The 15,581-nt window shown below is 38.1% G+C and overlaps 1 protein-coding gene across 1 annotated transcript in view; it reads right to left on the reverse strand.

Moving 5' to 3' along the window:
* The window catches only part of LOC126481322 (SET and MYND domain-containing protein 4-like), a 117,358-nt gene that overhangs the window by 55,549 nt on the left and 46,228 nt on the right, over nt 1-15,581 (reverse strand). The window contains exons 4-5 of the mRNA XM_050104986.1: nt 13,539-13,752; nt 13,273-13,428 (exon numbers count right to left, since the gene is read on the reverse strand). Coding sequence (XP_049960943.1) covers nt 13,273-13,428; nt 13,539-13,752 — 370 coding nt within the window. The remainder of the gene's footprint in view (nt 1-13,272; nt 13,429-13,538; nt 13,753-15,581) is intronic.

Here is a 15,581-nt window from a genome sequence, read left to right on the forward strand (position 1 = left end):
ACAGAACTATATTCAATTTTGTCCAAGCCATGTGGGGAAGACAAATTAGCTTTCTAGTTGGCCGAACCATGTTGCTATCACACTCAAACATAGCACTATACTGCAACATATCAGTGTCACAAGTGCAACTGTTTATAGCAGCAGATTCCCCTCCCCCCCCCCCCCCCCCCCCAAGCAGTTTCCTTTATCATGTACAAATAAAGGCTAATATGCAAGTAGTGAAAAACCACAAAAGACATGTACAAGTATTCCACATATATATTGTCCTTAACTGCATCGCCCGCCAGTGTGGACGTAAAGATGCCGAAGTAATCAGGGGCAATCATCGAGTTCTTCAGTGTGAGGCAATATTTCAAGTCACTTGGATTCTGAATGAGACAATCACTTTACAAGTGCACGCTTAGTAGAGGTGTATTTTTTCAGTGTTTGATTGTGAAGCCAGACTCTCTTGTATTTCCACAGCCATTCATTCATTAAATGCTGTCATCACATGATTATATTTAGTTTTGTCAAGGTGATGTGGGGCAATAGAAATTATTGTATTTCACTTTGGACAAAACAAAATACTGGAATGCTCAACCAGAATGGCAGGGGTTTCATGCCTATCAGACTAAGGATAATGTTTGCAGAATTTTATACGTTCATCATGGCAGCCGATTACAGAATCCAGCTGTTCATGGGTAGTTCTATAAGGTGTGGTTGATGCAAAAACTTACATAAAATGTCTTTTCTCATTTTACAGTGCACAACTGAATTTTTTTGGCACGAGATTCAATCATTCCACCATACGATTCGGAAACTTTGGTCACTAAATTTCACGTGAAAATGCAATTTATTCAACACAACATATAACTGTTCATTATACTGTGTAATTGTAAACTGTTAAGAACATCTCTACATTATTCATTTGTTTGAAGTTCAGAGACAACACACAATTAAAGTGTTGACACTGTACATAAAATATAACACATGATTTGCTGGCCACAAATATATCCCTCCACAAGGAAGCAAAGAGAGCCAACAGGAAAGCATGGTCACCATATAAATGAGGAGGAATTGTTTGTTTGGTGTCCCACAAGGTTACATCTTAGAGTTCTTACCTTATCTTGTGTATATTAATGACCTTTTATCAGTAACATTACCAAATCTGAAGTTTGTTTTGTTCACAGAAGATACAAACATTGCACAAATTAGTACATCAAGTACAGTTTTACAAAGACCTTTAAAGGAAATTGTCAAGAGGATTAATAAATGATTTCTGGCGAATTCTTTGTCAAAAGACTTCAAAGAAACACAATGCTATCTGTGTAGATAAGTATAGTAAACTTAATTTCTGTTGATGGTGTATGATTACAAAAGCCTCCACACTTCACACTTCAGTGCACATATATTTACATTTTGTACAAGTTTGGTCTTAATTTTTAAATGAAAATATGCTAAAGGTTTTTTACTCATTTCATATCCTTGAGGACTGCTTCAGTTAAGGTATATGTGAAAGAAACAGAAGCACTTCTCTTCTCTTCTCTTCTAAATAAATATTAAGTATTGTTTGTATGGCATGTTCTACATTCTTAAGGATATCCTCACTATTGCACTATGGAACAAAAAGTCTATCTTTCTATTTATGCAGTGTTGAACAAACAAAACTGACTTACTGGCACCTGAAATAGATATCTGAGGTCATGTGTAAAATTGCTTGGATGTACAGCTGGACAAAAAGTTAAAAATCAAGCACCTTCCCTATCATACCCTAAATGGACAAATGGAATTAAGGTGCCATAGTGTCTTAGCAAATTTTTACTGCCTCAGTAAAGGTTAGATGATGTATAGCTCTTTTCTTGTTTCCCTCCTCTTTTCTCCTTGGCCTTTCCCATTTCCTGTCTTCCACCTCCTTGCCTCTCCATCACCTTTTTTTTTCTCTTAATAGTTTATAATGTCCTCTATAGTTACAAGAGACATGACTGATTTTTGCTTACTATGCTTTCAAGTATATTTTATAAATTGTCAAAAATTATATAGTATAAAGCTGTTAGATTTTTATGATTTATGAGAAGCTTAAGTTTTGAAAACAACTTTATATTTTAAAATCATTTTTTAGGTTTATTACTTTCAACTGGATCAATTCCCTTTGCTATAATGCATGTATTTAGTGATCTTCATTTAAGTCATTAAACTCCGTTAGTTCATGTTTTTCCTCTTACGCTACCACTACTGTATGGGCATTATAAGTGATATATTTTAATACAGATTAACTGACACTATTATATTTTCCATACAAGTTTTAAGATTATTGTATTCAGACACCCCACCATTCCTTGTCCTTATTTGATTATTCACGCGTTCCCAAAAGATAACCAATTCTTTGGTTGTGACCACGTATCATCTGCCCATGCTCAAGCTCTCCATTGCCTGGCTGTTTATGTTCACGTGTCAGTATTTCAGAGTACACAGATGCATCCCATGTCCTGGGAATGAGCATTGATTGGAGTAGCGGTATGTGTTTATTTCATTTATATCTCCTTTTCGGTTAATAAGTCACTGCCATGACACACACTGTCCAGGTTCTTGGGACTATTGCGCCACTTTGCTATAAGCTCCCCCTCTGCTCTTTAAGCTAGGTGCTCATCAGGTCTTTCTATGGTTTTTTATGTATTTTCATGTTACCAGAGGTTACCGTGATGTAATTTGTTTAGGCTTCACTGATCATTTTGGACTTGGATCCCAACATCCAACAGATTCTGATTCACTGACATACTACCACTTAGCAGTTCATTAGTTCGGTCAGACAACGGAAGTTGGGTTCCACATTCTGAGCTAGCTCTCATGATTTAGCTACATGAGTATGAATTTCTCTATTTTATATGTTCTTGAAAGTTCTTTGATTTATTTCATACGAGAGAATATTTTAGGGTCTGTTACTCTTTCATGATTCATCGTTATGCAGATCTAAACAGAGGTGGTAGTTTTCAGTGTCACTAACTGGTTATGGTCTGATACTAAAAACCACTTAAGTACAGCTAAAGCAGCTTCTTAAACGCCAAGATAAAATGGATTCAACACATACTAATACAGAAGGTCAGATCAGCATGTTTTGCACTTACAACTATCTTTGGTAGTATTTATAACAATATTATGAAAAGATTGTTGCTACTCACCCAATAGCAGACATGGTGGGTCGAATATAGGCACAACAAAAAAACTGTCAGAAAGGAAGCTTTCAGCCAACATGGCCTTTGTCGAAATTAGACAACATACACACACACACTCAAGCAAACTCAATTCACACACACATGATCACAGTCTCTGGCTGCTGTTGTTACGTCAACCATATACAGCTTTGATTACTGCAGGCGCAGTTTCTGTACATGGGCTATCATCTGCATTTGTCACACTTACAGTATGAATGATTTGAAAATGTACCCAGTTATCCAAAACTAGTCATCATCAAGAAATAAAAAATAGATACTTCTCAATGTAACTTATGACAGAGTTACAACAATTTATTTAACTTTCAATTATAAGACAAGTTGTGGGCCAATTTTACACCTGAAACATGCTGCAAGTTCATATATTATTTCTTTGTTTACATGTATACATCTGCAATCTTGGTACACATTGAAACTCCTGTGCCACAGTACTGTAACACGCCACTGAGGATGCCAAAACAAAATGGCACATCCCATTAGTTATGTAGCACAGATGTTTCCAGTGAGGTCAAATCAGTCTAAATGAAGAAGAATAAAGTGGTTGAGCATCTGTGGTTCGAAGAGTAGTGTATCAAAAACAAGACAATAGTGGAAAAAGTGAAAATTAATCATAGATCAGTTTTAAACATCATGCATGACATTTTGAAGCTGACAAAGGCCACTATCTGCTGCATTTTGTGGCTGCTCACACACATTCAAAATGCCAAACAAACCAAGGCAACTGTATCAGGTCAATCTAGATGACTTTTTTTGCCATCTAATCATCACAGTTGAGTGACACATGTATCACTATGACCCTGAGACAAAAGAGCACAGTAAGCAGTGGAAACAGGGCTTCATCACCGCCAAAAAATGCTAAGACCCAACCATAATTTGGCAAGGTAATGTTGAGTGTTGGTGCTAACAGAGTATGCTCATAGGGAGCAAACTGTGACAGAAGCATACTATTGAAATCTGCTGATTTAGTTCCAAAGGCTGACAACACAAATTATCACAGGACGCTGTCCAAGGTGACGCTTTTGCTCTGTGATGATGGCACAACTCATTCTGCCCAGGACACATGTTGCTTCGGTGGGCTATCAAATTTTGACTCATTCGCCATGTTCTCCTGATATGGCACAAGTTACTTTTTCTTTTTTCCTCAGATGAAGAAACCAAGGTATGGTAACCATTTTCAGAATGGTGACAAGGTGGTTTTTGCTACATAATATTTCCTGAAAAGCCAAAATGCATGCTTATACAACTACATTTCCACCAAGTTATCAATCACTGGGAAAAATGTGTTGCACTGAAGGGTGACTTTGTAGAGGAAGCATACTATCACCACCACCACCAAGTTTTGTGGTCCCAGCTTTTTTGAGGTAATGATTAAAACTTTAACACTGCCCATCATATATTTGTTCACTTTTGTGCCACAAATAGTTTGAACGTAAGTGGCACACAGAAATTATTCCATATGACATTAATAAATGGAGATATGAAAAAGTGAGCTACTCTTCTGATAGTTTTACTACCAAGAACAGAAATCAGCAAAGGGAAAAAGTTGCTATATTCGAGCATTTAAGAATATGTTGGTACATAGTATTTAAAATAGCATACCTATCCATATGCACACAGAGAAATTTTGCACATTACACTGAGGTGACAAAAGTCATGGGATACATTCATATAGTGTGTTCGATCTCCTTTTGCCCAGAATAGTGCAGCAACTCAATGTGGCATGGTCTCAACAAGTTTTCGAAAATCTCCTGCAGAAATACTGAGCCATGCTGCCTCTACAGCCAACCACAATTGCGAAAGTGTTGGTGGCACAAGATTTTGTGCATGAACAGACCTCTCAATTACACCCCATAAATGTTCGATGAGATTCATATTGAGTGACCTCGGTGGCCAATTCATTCGCTCAAATTGTCCAGAATGTTCTTCATGCCAATTGCAGACAACTGTGGCCAATGACATGGTGCAACGTCATCCGTAAAAAATCCACCATGGTTTGGGAACATGAAGGCCATTTTATGGCTGGAAATGGTCTCCAAGTTGCCAAACTTAACCATTTCCAGTCAATGGTTAGTTCAATTGGACCAGAGGATCCAGTCCATTCCATGTAAACACAGCTCATCATTAAGGTGTCAACATCAGCTTGCACAGTCCCTTGTTGACAACTTCAGTCCTTGGCTTTGTAGGGTCAGTGCCACACTCGAATCCCTTCATCATCTCTTAAGAACTGAAATCAAGACTCATCTGACAAAGACATGGTTTTCCAGTTGTCTTGGGTCCAACCAATATGGTCACTGGCCCAGGACAGGTGCTGAAGGTGATGTCGTGCTGTTAGCAAAGGCAGTCATGTCAGTTGTTTGCTGCCATAGCACACTGAAGCCCAATTTTGCTGCACTGTCCTAACAGATGGTTTGTTGTACATCCCACATTGATTTCTGTGGTTATTGCACACAGTGTGGATTGTCTGTTAACACCAACAACTCTATGCAAATGCCCTTGCTCTCAGTTGCTAAGTGAAGGCCGTCACACACTGTGTTGTCTGTAGTGAGAGTAATGCCTGAAATTTTGTATTCTCAGCACACTCTTGACACTGTAGACCTCGGAATATTGAATTCCCTAACAATGTCTGAAATGGAACATCCCATGCATCTAGCTTCAACTACCATTCTGTGTTCAAAGTCTGTTAATTCCCATTGTGCAGCAATAAACACCTCAGAAACCTTCTCACATGAATCATCTGAATATAAATGAAGCTCGGCCAATGCATTGTCCCTTTTATATCTTGTACCTACCATCCATTCATGACAAGTCATCACATGTGTGTTCCAACCACCTACATTTAATTTTCATTACCATCACGAGGCACCCATGGTGAGGCTGACCTGCTAAAATTCCTCGAATCTCCAAATACCTTCTCCCAATTACATTTCACATGATCCTATTCTGAATCCCATGTCACTATCCTTGATGTTGATCTCATCCTCACAGAAGGCCAGCTACACACTTCCATCAACATTAAACTGATCAACAAACAACAGTACTTGCATTCTGATTGCTATCCTTTCCATGCCAAGCATTCCCTCCCATACAGCCTTGGCATCCAAGGAAAATGTATTTGTTTGGATGCAGGCTCTTTAGAGCGATACACCACCATTATCACCTCAGCCTTCACTGCAAATAATCGCTCCACCAGTCTAGTTAAAAAGCAGATTTCCCACGTCATCACATCCAATCCTGGTACTGCTGATCCCTCTAAAAAACAACTTTGGGGCACACCATTGGTGACTCAGTATTTTCCTGGTCCAGAATGTGTTAATCAGCTACTTTGAAGGGCCATGACTTCCAAAAATCATGCGCTGAAATGATATCCATTCTGTCTGAAATTTTATCCGCCACACCATCCTCCCAATCTCCGCCAACATTCTTGTCAAACCCTATGCTCCTTCTGTACCCATCTCCCTACCCTATGGCTCCTACCCCTGTGACCGTCTCCACTGCAAGACTTGCCCTATGCACCCTCCTACAACCACCAGTTTCAGCCCTGTAACTGGCAAATCACATACTATCAAGGGAGAGCCACCTGCGAAACGACTTATCATGTATCAGCTGTTATGTAAATACTGTTTGGCCATAGAATGCTCTACAACATGACATTTGTGACCTCGGCACCTGTTTAGCCACACATACCATCTGGATTCTTCCCCCAGACGCCAGTTTCTCAGAACTCCGCAGGTGGGAACTAGCAACATGTCCTTGGTTCTCATCATCCCACCTGGCCTTAATTTATGTTAATTTCTTCCATATCAGCATTTCTTCACTGTAACTACTCTTTGCTTCACTCTGTTTTAGTTTTCTACACCTTTTATTGTCTTTCCCATCTATTTTTCACAGCCCCCCTTCCACCTCTGTTATGTACAGTGCACTTAGCTTTTCACTCTTATTAACTCGTGTATAATGTTTAAGCAGTAATCTCCATCTGCATATTACCCTATCTTCCACCTTCAAGCTCTCAGGTTTTCAAATCTTGTCCGATGTAGTCCCCAACAATCAGTCTTTCCTTCTCATCCCATACCGTAAGTCTCCACTGACACGCAGTTCTGGGTGACTTTCCTGAAATCTACCCCTTTTCCTAGACCTCTAGTCCTTTTCCTTCACCCCTCTTGCTTCTCCTTCAACCATTCTGCCTGAAAAGGAACCACTGGCTCTGAAAGCTTGCCAATTACAACCGTTTTTTGTGTGTGTTTTCTGCCACTGCTTGGTGAGTAGATTGTTTATCCATCAAATTAATAATTCTGTCAATAATTGATTGTTTTCATTTTTACATTTTATGTAAATACTTTAGGATTAAAGGAGACATCTCATAAAAAAGCAGAAGCACTGATTATCAATAGACACACACAGATGAAAGAAAACTTGCTAGATTTCAGAGTTACCCTTTGATGAGCTACAGTAAAATAGTGGTTAGTCTAGCTGGCACCATGTAAGGGCATTGGTGTGTGTGTGTGTGTGTGTGTGTGTGTGTGTGTGTGTGTGTGTGTGTGTGTGTGTGTTACTGTAGCTAGCCAAAGGATAACTCCAAAAGCTAGGAAGTTTTCTTTATTTTGTGTGTGCCTATCAACAACTCAAAACTTCTACTTTTTCGTGAGTGGTCTCATTTAATCCTACAGTATTTACAATCTACAAGAACTTTCCTACAACATTAATAGCTTACTTTTGATTTATTCTGTCTCAAACATCTTATGGGCTGTTTCTGAGGGGCATGCTCTCATCATATCAGTGACAGTCTACTTACACAGAAACAGGTAATATGATTAATATGTAAGACTGGTCCCAAGGACAATGTGTCTCTCTCTGTCCATTATGGTCAAAAAATTAACAATCATCTCTGCTATATGGTGAGTAGCAACTATCCTTTTCATAATATTGTTACATTCCATCCTGGATTTTCCATTGTTTGATTTTAAGTAACTAAATTGATGACCATGTGTTCTCAGTATAACTCAGTTTTTAATATGTCTAGATTGCTACAATTAACTGGTTTCAACCACTATACGCTGTCACCTTTAGTCCATACTATAGGAAGCACAGTAACCGATCAAAGTTGTGTAATCAGTTACTAACTAACCACTGAACAAATCTTTGGCTATTAAGCTTAGTAAGTATGTCAGTCTTATTAATGCACAAAGATTTGTCCAACATTCAGTACAGCAAGATTGATTACACAATGGCAATGAACTTCTGTGGCAGTCATTGCAGAAGCAAAAGAGGACCACATACAATGGCTGAAAACAGTCACTAAGTTATATAGGGAGTGGCTAATAAGATACTTTCTACTTCCATGTTTCATATTTGGGGATTTCCAATTTCTTGCCTGATGTCTGCTGACAACCTTTGAAGGACTTTTTCAACGAAACATAAAGATCCAGTTTGGGCTCTAGACAGTGCTATGCAGTCTATAGAGAAATTATTTTCGTTCCTAGTACAATGATTGTGAATTTCATAGTTCATCCTAAATTCACTCTTATTATTAATCAAAAACAACACTGAGTAAATATATTGGCATGTACGACTGACAGAATATTTTTTAATCCCAGCTGCACTGCACTAGAGGTCAATGCAGTGAGAGAGATTTTGAAGCACCTAGTGGGCAGAACTGAGATTTTTGGTTAATTTATCCATGTATTGATATCACCTCAGATTGTTAACCAAATAGATGACTAGATACTTCACACATAGTGTACCAGTTAGTCGTGCCCATTATCCACTGCTTCAGGTACCTGAAGTTACTTTTACATAAAATAAAGTAAACCACTCACCTACAGCTGACAAATTTGTGGTACACAGAAAAATACCACAGGAAACAGTATTTAGCTTTCATGCTTTGCCATTTGTCTAGTAGAAGTACACACACAAACAAACACACACACACACACACACACACACACACACACACACACACACACACAGAGAGAGAGAGAGAGAGAGAGAGAGAGAGAGAGAGATCTGGGTGTCTGTATGTGTGAAAGAGTGTACTTCTGCTAAAGATAGAGCAAGAGCTCGAAAGCTGTTTTATGTTGCCACCCATCAGTCTGGTATAGGTGAGTAGTTGCCTTTCCTTTATTGTACATGTTAGTCCATCCAGGAATTTCCATTGTTGTTGTAAGATATTTTTATTTGTTAGAACTTCATATTATGAGTTTAGGTACGATTAAGGATTAAGCTGTTTGTTGTGAACAAGTTATATGGTTGTTCTTCTTCTCTCTGTGTCTGGTATGGATGTATTTTACACCTTTACCAGATCCTTGTATCATCTGAAACCTACTAGTTTTCGTTGACTACTCCAATGTCTTTGGTAAGTCACATACATTGACAGAAATGTGAACACACTATCGTATTCATTGTGCCACGAAAGTAAACAGTCCCCAAATTCCATCTTCAGGAATTTCCTGCCATAATCGAAAAACATGCTGTGTTGGTTCATGAAGACTGTTGTCTGGAGCCTGAGATATAAATGTACATCTTCCTACCACATCCCAGACCTGCTCTATGGGTAACAAATCAGGGGGCCAGGCAGATCAATACAGTCCTCAAAGTGTTTGTTCTGTGAACTGCAGTTTGGTGTTTGGCATTTATCAAGGGCATCCATACCCAATGGCAAGGAGAGTCACGGCTCCTCCCTAGCTCTCAGGGAAAGGAAAAAAATATAATGTAGTCAGGTGTTTTTCTTTCAAGAAAATGATTTAAAAATTGGCATTACACGGGTTTTTAAGTTGTCATTCATCTTCCGTAATATTAAAAATACTCCACACCCTCAGTTCTTGCCCCTCCCCCTTCAAACTGTCAAATGGGTGCCTTTGTGCATTATCATGCTGGAATATTCCATTTGGTACCCAGTCATGAAAGATATGACAAAAGAGTTTCTGGACACACATTCACATGTGTCCAGTCTCCTTCCAACAATTACCAAATCAGCCCTGTTGTCCATATCCAATGGCTGTTTACACAACTATTCCACAAGCTGGGAAGGTATGGGGCTCAAGAATCACTGCTTGGTGTGAGATTGCATCAGATTGTATATGGACATGTTAGTGTCAATCTGACTGTAAGAGACAGAGCAAGACTCATTGCTGAAAACTGCAGACTGTCACTCAGTGTCCCATTGGACTCTGGCTCTAACATTGGGTAGGTACATAAGTTTGTTGTATTTTTCCGTTAGTTTAATAAACACAACAGATGTGCATAACAAAGACTAGTGGTTTTTCTCCATTGCATGTAAATGTTGCACAATGGTGGAATGATCAAAGTTCATCAGACCTACCAGTTCTTGAATACACTGAGGTGGATCATGTGGTTAACACATATCAAAAATCATGGTCTTCCTTGACTAATGTCAAAACAATCCTTCTTGAAATGAGAAAAGATTTTTTTTAACCATGCTCTATCCACTGGCAATATCTCCAAATGCGACGCAAATGTTTCTGGCTGCCTCTGTTGATGTCACCCCTCTACTGAACTGAAATAGAAGAATATGTCAGAAATGTTCCTATTTCTCCACTTGGCATTCCAATTTCTGGCATCCGTAGCTCCACCCAATATCTCCAAATGACAAAATAAAAATATGTAAACTCTAACACCACTAGTGAACTACAACTATTAAATGACAATCGATAAATAAACCCACAGCAACCGGAATACAAACATGCAAAACAAAAACACTACAAACTTATGCACCAATCTAATACCTACAGTTGTCTGTGGTATGATGTCAGCAGTAAATGATGCATGGGAACTCGAGATCTCAGCACAGCTTCCACTAAGCTCCTCCTGACTGTTCCTGGTGACACTGCCTATAAACTCTGCTCTGATTTATACTGCTGTCATCTGTCCGTTCATGAGGGGTAATGATTAACTGGTTTAATATTCAAGATATGACTCCAGCCATGCAAGAGGAGAGCCCATTAATGGTATGACATTTTGATCTCCTTAGTAAAATTTTACAATATACACATTCGGGAGCCTTAGTGAGGTAACATAAAAGTCAACAACATCATGTACTATTTTTTATGCAAAGAATTTTTTCCTGGCGCCAACTAGGCAGTTGTCAAAACTTTATTGTCTAAAAAGCAGTTCTATATACCATAACAAACCACCTTTTCAAAAATGTCTGAGAACACACAAAGGAAGGAGATGAGTCCAGAATTAGATGCTGCTTGCATATCTCTACCTTTTATAAACAGCTGTTACTGTTGCAAATTTAAGTTTTTCAGGAAATATGCCTTGACTCACTGACATAACAAAGGTAACCCACGGGAGTTGGGGGAGGCGGCATTATGAAATCAGAAAAGATTACAGTACTTTGGATGAAATACCATCACAGCCAGAAGAATTATTACTCTTCAGCAATAATTTACAACTATTGAGCAAGTATGATGTTTTTGTTAAAGTATGCAATATATATTTAAGTCTCTAATAGATCTGGTTTCAGTGGTCCATGTTTTGCCTGTGTGTTTCCTGCTACTGCTACAAAGAATTCACAGAATTTAGTAGCCAATGATTTAAACAACATCAACCAGCCTGCAGTTATTATCATCCAGGAGCTAAACATCATTTGCCTCACCACATTTATTTGTTTCATACCTTATAATGCTCAGAATTATCTTTGCTTTGTCTTTCAAATTTTGAATTTTTTGTGCTTAGTACACTGTGTTTAGCTTTTCAGATTACATGGTGACAAATTACGCAATATTGCTTGTAGTGAACCCTAAAACTGGCCAATGATTTAAAACAAACATCAACCAGCCTGCAGTTATCATCCAGGAGCTAATCATTTGCCTTAGCAAATTTATTTGTTTCATACCTTATAATGCTCAGAACTATCTTTGCTTTGTCTTTCAAATTTTGAATTTTTTGTGCTTAGTACACTGTGTTTAGCTTTTCAGATTATGTGGTGACAAATTACGCAATATTGCTTGTAGTGAACCCTAAAACTGGCCAATGATTTAAAACAAACATCAACCAGCCTGCAGTTATCATCCAGGAGCTAATCATTTGCCTTACCAAATGTATTTGTTTCATACCTTATAATGCTCAGAATTATCTTTGCTTTGTCTTTCAAATTTTGAATTTTTTTGTGCTTAGTACATTGTGTTTTGCTTTTCAGATGACATGGTGACAAATTACGCAATATTGCTTGTAGTGAACCCTAAAACTGGATTAGTGCCAGCTCTTAGATGTTAGTCATCTTTTCTCTCATCTTCCGCTGTAATTGTCCCTAACCCACTGTAAAGTAAGTTGAATTCTTAGTGTTGTAGAAAAAGTTACGTCAGTAACTCTACCATTTTTCAGATGTAATGAATCCCCTCTCACGTTAGTGCCAGGCTTGCATGGTGCATAGTCCTGTTAGCTGGTGGCATAGAAATTCAGTGTATGTTCCTATGTACCAACAAGCTTGAATATACTGCAAGTAGATGAAGTGTATTTAGACTAGCTGATAAACAGGAAATAGTCTTCCCATGTTCTCCATCAGGAAATGCTGTATGTTGTGGATGTAAACCGATTTCCACATTTCTGTTATGTGCCTGAATATTAAATCATTTTGCTCTGAAACTAATAGCATGTAAAACTGTAAACAACTGATGCCCCCATTATCTTCATGACTACGAAATCTACAAGAATAAGGATATATGCATTTCATGGACTAATGACAAATGATCAGGAAAACAAATGTGGTTTAAAGGGCACCGCAGGTTCTGGGACTACAATGTGGCTATAAAGAGGAATCTAATAGCAACAATACTTCTAGTTTAGCTGTGGTCCTGGCACCAAGCACAAGTAAGACGCATACTCAGAGGACCAGAAGAAGACCAACAAGTCAGTCATCAAAATACTGGATACAAAACTGAACTGTTGGGTCTGCTAAAACCCACAAAACATACCATCGTGTTTAAATATATTCCATGACCTTGTGTCACTGATACAGATGTCTAATTGAACAAAAATTAAATAGAAGAGAGACAATGGAGCATGAGATCAAGATCTTAGTATTACTATAGAAACATGCAGTTCTTACGGGATGGGTGTTGCACATTGCTTACAACAGTGATGACAATACTGTCTGCAGTAATCGGGGAGCAGTACAAATGCATATGGTTTCTCCACGAAGATTATATCTCCAGCTCTTAGATCCTGTTTAGCTACAACGTGTCTTCCTTTTGATGTATTATACCTAAGCAATTCAACACAGAGTAATTAACAACTGAGAACACAGACAATGCAATAGATAAATGAAAACATTTTCTATAGGAAAATAATTTAAGTGTTAGAAATGTAACTGACCTAAGGGATAAGGCTGCTGATGCATAAGCAAAATTTTCACTTTCACCATGAGAAACTACTGGAATTTTGTCCACTAACTTCATTTCTCTTTCACCACTTGTTCCTAAATCACTGCAGTCCTTAGTAACATTGCTCTCAGACAGTGAGTCCTTAAGTTTCATCTGTATTGTTGATTTATTCATTATAATTTGCAATTCTTTTTCTTCTGCATCACCTATAAATTTAAAAACATGTCACTCTATTAGAAAAAAAAAATGTTTACCATGAGTATATGTAATGAATACAAAGGAGCTAGTAAGATTAAGGAGGATGTGTTCACACAGTACTGTAAATGAGTAAAGTAGGTGTGATGGACAACAACAGTAAATTTGTCTTTCTTATGAAAGACACATTCCAAACAATTTTCAACTCCCAGATAACAACAGTGAGTGAATTTGACAAAAGGTGTACAGATGAATATAAATTCAACAGCAGCTACATACAGTTTTTTCATATGCAAGTTACAGTCTCTGTGATGATAATGTAGATAAACTGCTTTGACACTAAACAGATTTATGGAAGACAAATTGCACTACACAGCACTCCTTCACAAGACACACTGGTTATATTGAAGAGTAAGAAGAAGAAAAACTACAGCCTAGAAAAAGTAAGTCAGTACAATACTCATAACCTTAAAGGAGGCTCTTTTGGGAACATGAAACAAATTATAGCATTAAGCAGAGACTAACAGCATTTCAGCTATGCTGTAATGACAGGTTGAGATATTTTTACACACACACACACACACACACACACACACACACACACATCACACACCTAATTTTTTGTGAGTTGTTCCTATCTTAGAATTTTTATTACCATACCACTTTATGATCTGTTTGAGCAGCACCCAGACAAATTAATGAAAATCTGACTAAAAATATCTATACAAGAATTAATCACTTTTCACCAAAAAGAAGACACTTTGAGCACCACATAAAAAAGGGGGATTAAAAGATAATTCTGAAAACAGAGTCCTTTGTGATAGAGCTAACAAAAACACAGAACTCTAGCTCAGATAGCCACGCTCTTTTCCAGTAACACAATGTGACTGACATAAGCAGTCATCTCGGATGGAGCGAGCGATGGGGACAAGGAAGAAGCATGACACAAGGAAAAGGAGAAACAACACATGTGGTGTTTAGATCAAAGCACACAGGTATAGAACAAGCAGGTGCATGCAAATGGAGCCACAAGAACTTTAGTAAGAAGGTATGAGGTGGAATAGAGAACAAATAAGACAACACTAAAGATAGAAGATTTTTTCTTTTCTTGTGATTTATCAAGGCAGATAAACCACAATCCCCTACTGCTGTGACATACAACATTCCACTGTTGCACCACACTGTGGTCACTGAATCAGCTCAAATATTATGAATCGGATTCTACCAAGAATGGATGGCCAACTTTCCAGAGTTGTCATGTTGTATGGCATAGGGATCATGCATAGTTTACTGAATGTAACAACGCTTTGGACTTGGTGAGCATTATCATACACCAGTTGAGGATGTGACTCCCACAGATTCTGTATTGAAGTCCAGTGTGTTGACAGCTGCACCACTTTGCTCATTGTTGACATGACTGTCAGTCATCAGTTTTTGCCATCAAACCACCTCCCCCCATATACTGATCTACAGCAGATCCTTGTGTTTCCCGTATTTTTCTTGCCCTCTGTCAAGGACTTCTTCAAGAAAGAATAAGACCAGGCAGTTCATACACCATTGGTGTGCACCCCCTTAAGATTTGATTTTCATCAGCTCACAATGTTTGGGCTCTTATAAATTTTATCCAACTTGCAAATGTACTGGCTTCACAATTTTCCAGCATTTGCATTTTTTATGGATTTAAGGTCATCCTTGGGAGTTTTTTGGTAAAATAATGGGGATTTTGAAAACCCTGCTTGCAGGTAATTCACATCAGCACAAATATATCATTAGTTTGATCGTTGTCTGATATATGGTGACGATGACTTTCTCCACAAGCTATATGACTTAATTACATGAT

This window comes from Schistocerca serialis, chromosome 5, assembly GCF_023864345.2.
Source record: "Schistocerca serialis cubense isolate TAMUIC-IGC-003099 chromosome 5, iqSchSeri2.2, whole genome shotgun sequence".
In the NCBI taxonomy this organism is placed as follows: domain Eukaryota; kingdom Metazoa; phylum Arthropoda; class Insecta; order Orthoptera; family Acrididae; genus Schistocerca; species Schistocerca serialis.